General features: G+C 38.7%; 1 protein-coding gene across 2 annotated transcripts in view; it reads left to right on the top strand.

Moving 5' to 3' along the window:
- Positions 1-3,437: 3,437 nt before the first annotated feature.
- LOC144716764 (structural maintenance of chromosomes protein 6A-like) overlaps positions 3,438-9,477 on the top strand; it is a 38,999-nt gene continuing 32,959 nt past the window's right edge. For both annotated transcript variants that reach the window (XM_078592010.1, XM_078592011.1), the window contains exons 1-6: positions 3,438-3,623; positions 3,706-3,811; positions 4,462-4,595; positions 5,110-5,165; positions 5,731-5,817; positions 7,148-7,468. In XM_078592010.1, coding sequence (XP_078448136.1) covers positions 3,488-3,623; positions 3,706-3,811; positions 4,462-4,595; positions 5,110-5,165; positions 5,731-5,817; positions 7,148-7,468 — 840 coding nt within the window. In that variant the 5' untranslated portion in view covers positions 3,438-3,487. The remainder of the gene's footprint in view (positions 3,624-3,705; positions 3,812-4,461; positions 4,596-5,109; positions 5,166-5,730; positions 5,818-7,147; positions 7,469-9,477) is intronic.

Here is a 9,477-nt window from a genome sequence, read left to right as displayed (position 1 = left end):
AGAAGGACATCAAAGTATTTGGATAGAATAGAACTATCTAGCCTCACTCGTATGATGAGTATGGCCGGTGCTGTAGCCATTAGTGTGGCGACACTAAGGATAGATAGTGGGTGATCTTTTGTGGAAAGAGTTCACTGAATTGATCCATACGAATCCTTGAATGGTATTATATTGAACTATCAATCAGGTCGATTCACGTTGCGGTTGTGTAAGTGGTCCTTAGCCTGAGACACCAAAGACGTCTTGTTGACAGACGGTTGTACTTTGACTATGGCCAATGAGTCTCTAATCATGGGATTCTAAACGGTCTTAGTTCGGGTACATCAAAAAGTTCACAAAGATAATTGAGTGGTTAAGATGGGATTGTCCACCCTCGTTATAAAAGGTGACAGTTCAAGGAATATGATACGATGAAGTCCTTAGCCAATGCAGTGAAATATCCGAGAAGAGTTCTTTGATGATTTTTAAATGCATCAGTACTAACTCGGATGGCCGATTTGACTTTGACAGTTGATCATACCCTAAGTCATCCGAGGAGTGTCAAGTGGATGAGGGATTATAAGTACACAGTAACCAACACGTGTGTTCCATGAGTGAGTCGATATACACTCCTTTGTATCTTCTAGAGCACGAGGTGTAGCTTGGCACCCCACGTGTTGGAGACTCAACCTATCGACTGGGTTAAATCAATGCGACGTTAATTAATCTATATGTAGATATAGTTAATTGATTTGGAAGGCCAAGAAAAGTTATTGGGCCGCTTGAGTCGTTAACTAGACTGATACATGGGCCTAGAGGGTCACACACAAATGGTCTTTGGACGTCGGAAGATATACTTAAGTTTTGGGGGTTTTATGAAAAATATCCACTTGGTATAAATAGGGGAAGGCCCTAAACAAAATTCACCCGGGCCAAAGTTGTTCGAGGGCCTTTCCCTTCTTCGCCCTTCTCCCCACGACCCCTTTCCACTCCCAATGCAATTGGGATGACGTAACAATGACGATGGAGAAAGAACAGGGCTCGTCAACGAGAATGAGGAGATTCGACATGCCAAGGATCACGTGGATACGTCTAGAGGTTGCACACTTGAGCAGCTCGACTCGTCTCACTTCGGGATCCATATAGTCACGGATGCAATTCGTGCAAAGGTGCTTCGTTTCATGGGATCCAAGAAATCGCTTAAGTTTGTCGTTGCAGTTCGTTATGATTTCTTCATTCATGTCAAGGCCTCTAGAAACCCAACAATCCCATGTCAAAAAAAGAAAGAATCGTGGTCACTACATAAATGCTCAAACTATGTCTTTTGAATGAAAAAGGTGAACCTCCTATAAGCATGAGCTCCATGACTGATTGATGGGCCCATTAGGTCCTTTTGCTTGTTTTTATTTTTTCAATTCAACCCAAGAACATGATTAAATTTAAAGAATGATTGGGGCAAAAATTCATTCCCTCTATTAAAATATAATGTTAAAGTGTAAGACAAACTCGAAAATTTCATACCAAATATGTCCCAATAATATAGAGAACCAACCAACGCATGATATATATTTTGCTTAAAAAAATAAAGTGAAGATAATCTGAAACATGATTATGCCAAAATATTCTTAAAAAGTTTTGAATGAATATCCAACATTGAATTAGTTAGTGTCACAATCTATTCGTTTGTGTTGTGACAAATGATTGTTATGCCAATTATGCTAAATGTCTTTCTATTTTAAACTGTGTAGGATCATGCCACTAAAAATAATTCTTAAGAAAAAATCCATCATAATCACATTCAATGAGGAAAAGCATTGGACACGTGGTTGCATGATAAATACAATGATGAAAATACCAATTAAAGCAAAAAATACGTCAGACAAGTACAAAAATTTGATTTGCCCAAAAGATTGACGTGGCCTTGAACCATTCATATTATCATGCCTTGCATTAACTATTGACTTCTTATGCTATGGATTAGTTCCTGGAAAACACTTTTCATGGTTGTGAAAGAGAAAATCAATTCCCAATCAATGATTAAAATAAAATAAAATGGTACCTTGTGGGAAACTTGTTCCACCCTTTATTTTCTCATTGGGAGTGTTCTAAAGTCATTCATGTGTCTATCCTCTTGAAGTATTCATAGTCAAAATATAGTTGTCCATTTATGAAATGTCCATGGTGTCTCGGGTCAACAAACCACTAATAAAACCGTGAAATGAATAAAACTCATTGGCGCTTATATATAGTACCATTTAGGTGTTTATATGGATCACTTCAATGAACTCTTTCACCAAAGAACACCCGTTGTTTGTCCTTAGTGCCTCAACACTGATACCCACAAGATCAGTCTTACTTATCATATAAGTAGGATCAGATAATTATATTCTATCCATGTAACTCAGTTTCCATCTCAAGAATCCAACGAATAAGAATATTTAGAATCCACGCTTAAAGATTAGTGATCATTGGATTATGATCTCATCAAAATTTTTTAAGTCATTAAATATGTTTCAGGATTTGATTAAAACCATCACACAAGAATAATGTTGAATAGATAATCCATTTAATGAACTTAATTAAAATATGGACGTGCAATTGCTTGACGGCCCCATAATACCCGTAATATCCATTCACACATCACCTTCATCGTCACAATCTCATCCTGTGTTCTCTCCTCCATAGAAATCATAAACTCTAAACTACTATTTTGCTCTATCTACCTTCTCACTCATCTCCTACATCCACCATCATCCTCTTACATATTAGCCCATCTCACTCCCTCATTTACGCTCATCTCATTCACGTCATCCACCTACTTATCATTATACCTCCAACCATATATGCATCCCTTCTCATCCTAACCAAATCATTTTAACCCTAAGATATGTTCCTTGTGGAGACGACCCACACTCATTCTCTAGCTAGTTATTTTGTGACAATTGGTTAATAAATTATATTGAATAAACTCAAATCAATAACAACATCATTTTAATCCTAAATTTGAGTTTAAAACCCTAACGACTATCGTCTTTGTGATTATCCCTAAAAAATTATTTACGCTCAATAAAAAAAATTAATTAACCATAAAAATTGTCGTAAATGAGCTGGAATTTTAGTCCACGTCTACTCGTCACCGTCCAAAGTTCCAGACAGGATGGCTTTTTCGTCTCGTTGCAAAGAAACCGTCCCCTTGCTAGAACGGCGGACGATTTTACGTCGCGTCTAACGTCCGATAGCCCGGACGGGACGATTTTTTCGTCCCTGGACTCTCTAATGATAACTTATTCCACTTGACTGCTCGACCAACTCGATCTGGTTGACTTTTCGATCTGGTCGACTTTTCGATATGGTCGACTTTTCGATCCGGTCGACTTTTCGATCCGGTCAACTTTTCGATCTGGTCGACTTTTCTATCGAGGGGTTCGCCCTCACTTAAAAAATGGTTTTTGGCGGGACTTTCGGCTCGAGCTTTCCTCTGCGGCATCTCCTTCGCCTGGTGTTTGGCATGGGGTCGGAGGCGGATCCGGCGACGAGGAAGGCGGGGATCATATCGAAAATCCGATTGGAGAACTTCATGTGCCACAGTAGCCTCCAGATTGAGTTTGGCGATTGGGTGAATTTCATCACGGGGCAGAACGGAAGTGAGGATCATTCTACTTTGTGATAGTTTTTGCTGAATTTGTTTCCTTGTCTCGTCTTGATTTTCCTGTTCTGAGATTGCAGGCGGAAAGAGCGCTATCTTGACGTCTCTGTGCGTGGCTTTTGGATGCCGAGCCAGAGACACTCAGAGAGCTTCCAGCGTCAAGGATTTTATAAAGACCGGATGCAGGTATCCTAATTATATTCTGTTTAGAATTCTCAAATAAAGGTTTTTATTCTTCAAATTCAGTTGTGTTCAGAATTCGTCAATAATTTATGTCTGAGGGTGGTGTTTCATGTCTTCACCGTTGAATATGTATTCTCCGGGTAAATTATTTTACTGTTGTTTCTCTGAATACGTCTGGATAAACAGCTATAGGTATTGTAAATTCACGTTTGGGATAAATGGATGAATATGGAGAGGCCGAGATTTAGGATCAGTCATTGGCCATGCTTAAATTGCTATACCCCGTGTTTACTCGTTCTAAAGCCTGCTGGTCTCTGAACACTTCTTATAGCTCCGTCAGCGTAACTGCAGTAGTTGATCTTTCTGTCTTTGACGTATGTACAATGTATCGTATACTCCACCTTGATCTCATCCATCATCGCCATTTACGACATACTTTTCTTAAAACATGTTCGAGAAGATTTTATATTTTATTTAATTGAAATGTATAATTACACTCTCTTGGTCAGGGACCGATCTGTGAAAACACATGGGTAGGCTTCATCTATAGACTGGGAATTTCTGTTTCAGTATCTTTCTTGTCGTATCATTCAAAACTAGTATAACTAACTTTCAGAATCCTTGGAATAAGAATTTTGTTGTTTTTTATCTAGTTATGCCGTAGTAATTGTTGAAATCAAGAATCAAGGAGTAGACGCATTCAAGCCAGATTTATATGGTGAGATGATAATAGTGGAACGAAGGATCACCGATTCAAGTAGCTCTATAATCTTGAAGGACCATAAAGGTACGCAGGTTTTCTCTGAGATTTTCAATCGTTCCTTTCAACGGCCATTTTTTGGTCTCTTGAATCTTTTGTTTACATGAAATAAAACCAAATTTCCTAACTAATGGTTGATCTTACTATGCTGCTTTATAAGGGCTGGTAATTAATTTTCAATTATTTTTGACTTCTATTATGCGTCAATTTAGCTTTATTCTTTCTTCACGAGTCTGGTTTGCAATATATGTAAGAATAACTATCGTTTTGCATATATCAGCTAAACTCTATCCTGTCATTTGAACTGGGAGATTATGCAGTCCTACATATGTCACGATTTGATTTCTGCCTAGACTTCCTTATTTTTCTTCTCCGGGTTTAGACATTAGGTGTTATACGTGGATTGCAAATTATTACTAGAATTTGATGCTTAAACGAGTGGTGTATTGAATATGTTTGTGCCCCTATTTGCGAGTTCTGTTAATGTTGTATGCCGGAAATGGCCAAACTTTAATTTTCTATGTTGATTTTTCTTTTTTAGGCAAGAAAGTTGCTCAACGGAAAATTGAGCTGCGTGAACTCGTTGAGCATTTCAATGTAAGTGTCTTTGAGCCTCATCAAATCTGACAATTTTTTTCCGATGGACATTCTCACTGACATCAATTAGGACATAATCTAGATTATATCACGTCTTTTAAGGATCCTGAAAGTCATGTGGAGAACTGAGCATTCTACTGAAAGTCATGTGTGTTCTACTTGGTAGTTGAAGTTGAGAAGAAATTCCCCTGTTCATTGAATTTAGCATTGGCGGAGATGAAACAATGTTCACGGAACGAATTTTTTAGGTCTTTATTGTGGAAAAAAATACTGTCTAGAGAGTGAGGATATATGAATATGCAGTAAATTATCGTGGCTCATCATATAATTTTATGTCCCTGGTAAACATAAGATGAATATTCATGTGTTTAAGTTTAGTTTTGGTTCGGATTTTGTTATTCTGATGTACAGTTTTTGTTAATTTTGTTATTTTTGGGAAAAGTTTGTCCTTTAACCTTCTTTTGATTCCATTTTTTATGCTTCCTCTTGTCTTTGCGAATGGAAAATTGTGATGCTACATCTGGTATACTCATTCTTTTTTACACTAACGTGCACCATTTCACAGATTGATGTTGAGAATCCCTGCGTAATTATGAGCCAAGATAAGAGCAGAGAGTTCCTGCATTCGGGAAGTGAGAAGGATAAGTTTAAGGTGAATTCCAATTAATTTTATTCAGCATTATATCTGAATGCAAGTGATGAGCTAGTAGTCAGCCTTCTCTTTCCTTGAGAAATTTCTCCGATCATCTTGGTTCCAGTTCCTTACAAAAATTGATGATGAAAAACTGCGTGTGCTTTAGTTTTTTTCATTTTCTTCTGTGGGAACAGCACCTGTTGAAGATATACTCTTTATTGTTCCTCTTTATTTATTGATTCTCATGTTTTCTCTTATTATATTCATGTCCTTATCGGTTTTCTATTTACTCGTGTAACTGGGCCAGTTGATGTTCGTCCTAGTTACTTCTATACGCTGTTTAAGGGCTAATCTTTTGTGAAATAAAGTGGGCGGTTCCATTTTCTTCTCAAATGTCTATCTCAAAAAGTGGATGAGGACTGTTCCCACCTCTTCTTGACCTATCAGTTCACCAAGGCCATGTCTTGATAGTACAGGTGGCCAGGGCATCTTGCAATGGTAGTTGGGTCTGAAATGTATTCTCATTATGTATTTATGTCCTTATCAGTGTCCTACTTACTTTTAAAGGTGAGCCAGATAATATCTACCCCCAATCTTGCTGATGGGCTAATCGTTTGTGAAATAAAGTCTGCACAGATGTTTCTTTTGAAAATCTTCCCTGCAAATGTCTCATTTGAGGGTGACCTGATTCAACAGCTTGATTAATGTATTTTTGAATGTCGTTTCTCTTTATTATTTGACAGGTGTCTTAATTTTCCTCATATAAACTCGGTCTAATACTGAGTACAGTTAAGTGATAAGTCGGGGGTTGAGTCTTTCAAATGTATTGCATTCCTTCTTCAAAAGGACAAATACCTTAGAATTCCAAATTGTAATTGCGATGTTCAGAGAAGAGGGATAGCGAATGATTAAGAATAGGAAAAGGAGGCGGGGAGATCATCGCCTCCGGGAAATAGAGAATTATGTTACTGTCTTTGCAATGAAAACCATCTGCAAGACGCGATAGAGAGCTTATGGCCAAGTTGGGATTGTAGAATGTAGGAGAGTGAACAGTAGGCAATCCAAGGTCTGCAACTTCATACCCCCTTCCAAACTGGTTCCATCCCTTAGGGAGTTGGGTATGTTTTCAGGCTGGGATGTCTTGCTGGGCTGGAGTTGTTCATAAACACAGCCCATGATCATATCATTAAGCCTCTATGCGCTGTAATGAGTGTCTATCAGTAAAACACTAAGATGACATTTGCAAAATATATATTATCCTTTATGCAATTTAGAATAATGCAATAAATGCGTTTTGACATTTTTTCTGCTTCTTTGAGATGAGTTTTAACAAATTGTTCTATTTCAGTTCTTTTTCAAGGCTACCCTGCTGCTGCAAGTTAGCGAACTATTGCAGCACATTAAGAATCAGCTGGATGCAGCAAATTCGGTGGTTGAGGAGCTTGAATCATTGATAAGGCCTGTGCAGAAGGAGCTCGATGAGCTGCTCGATAAGATTAAAAACATGGAACATATTGAAGAAATAGACCTACAGAGGCAAATTTTGATAAAAAAGCTGGCATGGTCATTAGTTTATGATGTTGACAAACAAATTCATGATCATGGAAGTAGATTGGAAAAGCTGAAAGATCGTGTTCCTGCATGCCAAGCAAAAATTGATCGACAGCTGGTACGCAGCTTTTGTTTTCCTTCGACAATTGTTTTCTCATTTTTCGCTTACTAGTCTCCTATTTCATTTAACACTTTCCCTCCTCAGATTTTTTTGTGAGTTCATTTTTAAGGCTGAGAGTGAAGATCAGCGACAGTAATGGATTTCCAATTTGGTAGCTGAATTATCTGTCGGGGTTTCCTCTTTTGAATTTTAGATATTTATTCAATAGAGTCTCTTAACTCTTTAGGAGTAATTTTAAGAATTGCTTGGTATTTTTTGATTCTCACACATTCGTATCATGAAATCACTTTGTGTCATTGATTACCTGAGTGCAATACGTGTATATTTTTTTGTCCATATTCTGGGATTAAACTTTTAAAAAGCTTGTGCATATTGTTTCTCCTGTAATAAAATTTCTCTCTATGTTCAAGCCACCAGGTTAGAACAATCCTTGTTTTATTGACTGCATGTTTTAACATTATTGTAATACTTAGCTATACTGAATTCATAATTTCTCATTTTTTGGGATCATGACCTTATCCTCTCATGGGATTGTTTCCTTTTAATCATGATTTTTCCCTCTTCATGATCTTTTCTTTTTTGGCATTTCTACTTTTTCCTGAGAGCAATCCTTTGTTGCGTTTTTTTATTGAAAAAACGGGGGAAGGTCAGCCAAGATTGGTGATGCTCTCAGGAGGCCTCCTCTGCGAAGGCTTCCACCCCTGTCATAGTCTGGCTAGCCCACTCAGCCTGAGCAAATGGGCATTGAGAGAAAAGATGGGAGGAGTCTTTTCTTCCCCCAACTCCCTTCCCCCTGCATACATCTCGTTTGCTTGTGATCCTTATTCCCTTCGTGATCACTTTAATTTTATTTTGTCATTACATCTACTATTATTTGTTCACATTCTTGATCTTTCTCATTTCCCCAATCAGCTTCTGTTTCTTCAGACTTCTCTCCCCTTGTCATGACATTCCTTTTCCAGTTCCTAGTGCTTTCTTTTCTCTATTATGTATTCTTGCTGCAGGATCTTTCACGTTAATAACTACCTTTCTTCATCTTGAATTCATTTCCCTTTCTTTTATTGCTTTCCATTTAATGCCAAAGTTTCATGTCGTCTTGCCAATAGGCCATTGCTTTTCGGTTTGTTACGTAATTCCTCACCTATTGTACCTCATAGCGGTCAGTTTCTGGAGGTTCCCTTCTTGTACCGATGGTACTGGAGAGCAGCTGATTCGCTGCAAAGTAAATCCGTTGGCATGAACTAAAGTCATCTCTCCCGGTCAACTAGTTTGTGGTAACTCTCTCATCTGTAGTTTGAGGCCACCCCATTATGAGTGCAGCATCTCTCTTTTGCAGAGGCTGCTGCAGCTGCCACGAGCCAGGCACCCGCTCCTTGGGCTGCTGTTTAGGCACTGCCCTTGCTTCCACTGCTGCCATTAGGGGACGGGGCCATCTTCCCTTCAGCCACCGTCAATACTACTCCTGCTTCAGCCTTTGCTTGTGCCTTGAAGGCTTCTCTTTCTTCATTCGAAATTGGGCTCATTTATTCCAGGTGAAAACCATTATCCTGGACGGGGTCCACTTATTCGGAGGAAACACCTTCTTTCTGGACTGCGTCCATTTTTCCTACTGTGCTTAATAATTTTGGACGAGGTCGGTTATTCGGAACACACTCCTTTTGATAGGGGCTTAACAGGAGAGACGTATATCGATGAAACAATGACCTTAATCATTATAGGAAATTGATAGATTCTTGATCTGTCTCTGAAACAGAAGAGAAATGAGTCCTGTGGAAAAGAGGGCAGGGAAGACAAAAATGGGCCCCATATCCAAAGTTCAGAAAATCGCAGACTAACCTCCCCAGATTAAACCCTTAAAGAAGATCCCCCTTCCCTAATCCCGTCCTGGTTATGTATCCTCCACCAAATTGTTCTCGGGTCCACGGCTGAAGGTGGACTAGCATATCTGCATCTACAAGCTCTTCTGGAAATAACCTCCACTCCATGGCCCTTTTTAATTCAGGTTG

The sequence above is a fragment of the Wolffia australiana genome, chromosome 2 (assembly GCF_029677425.1).
Source record: "Wolffia australiana isolate 7733 chromosome 2, ASM2967742v1".
Lineage (NCBI taxonomy): Eukaryota > Viridiplantae > Streptophyta > Magnoliopsida > Alismatales > Araceae > Wolffia > Wolffia australiana.
This window is presented reverse-complemented; position numbering and strand designations above follow the sequence as displayed.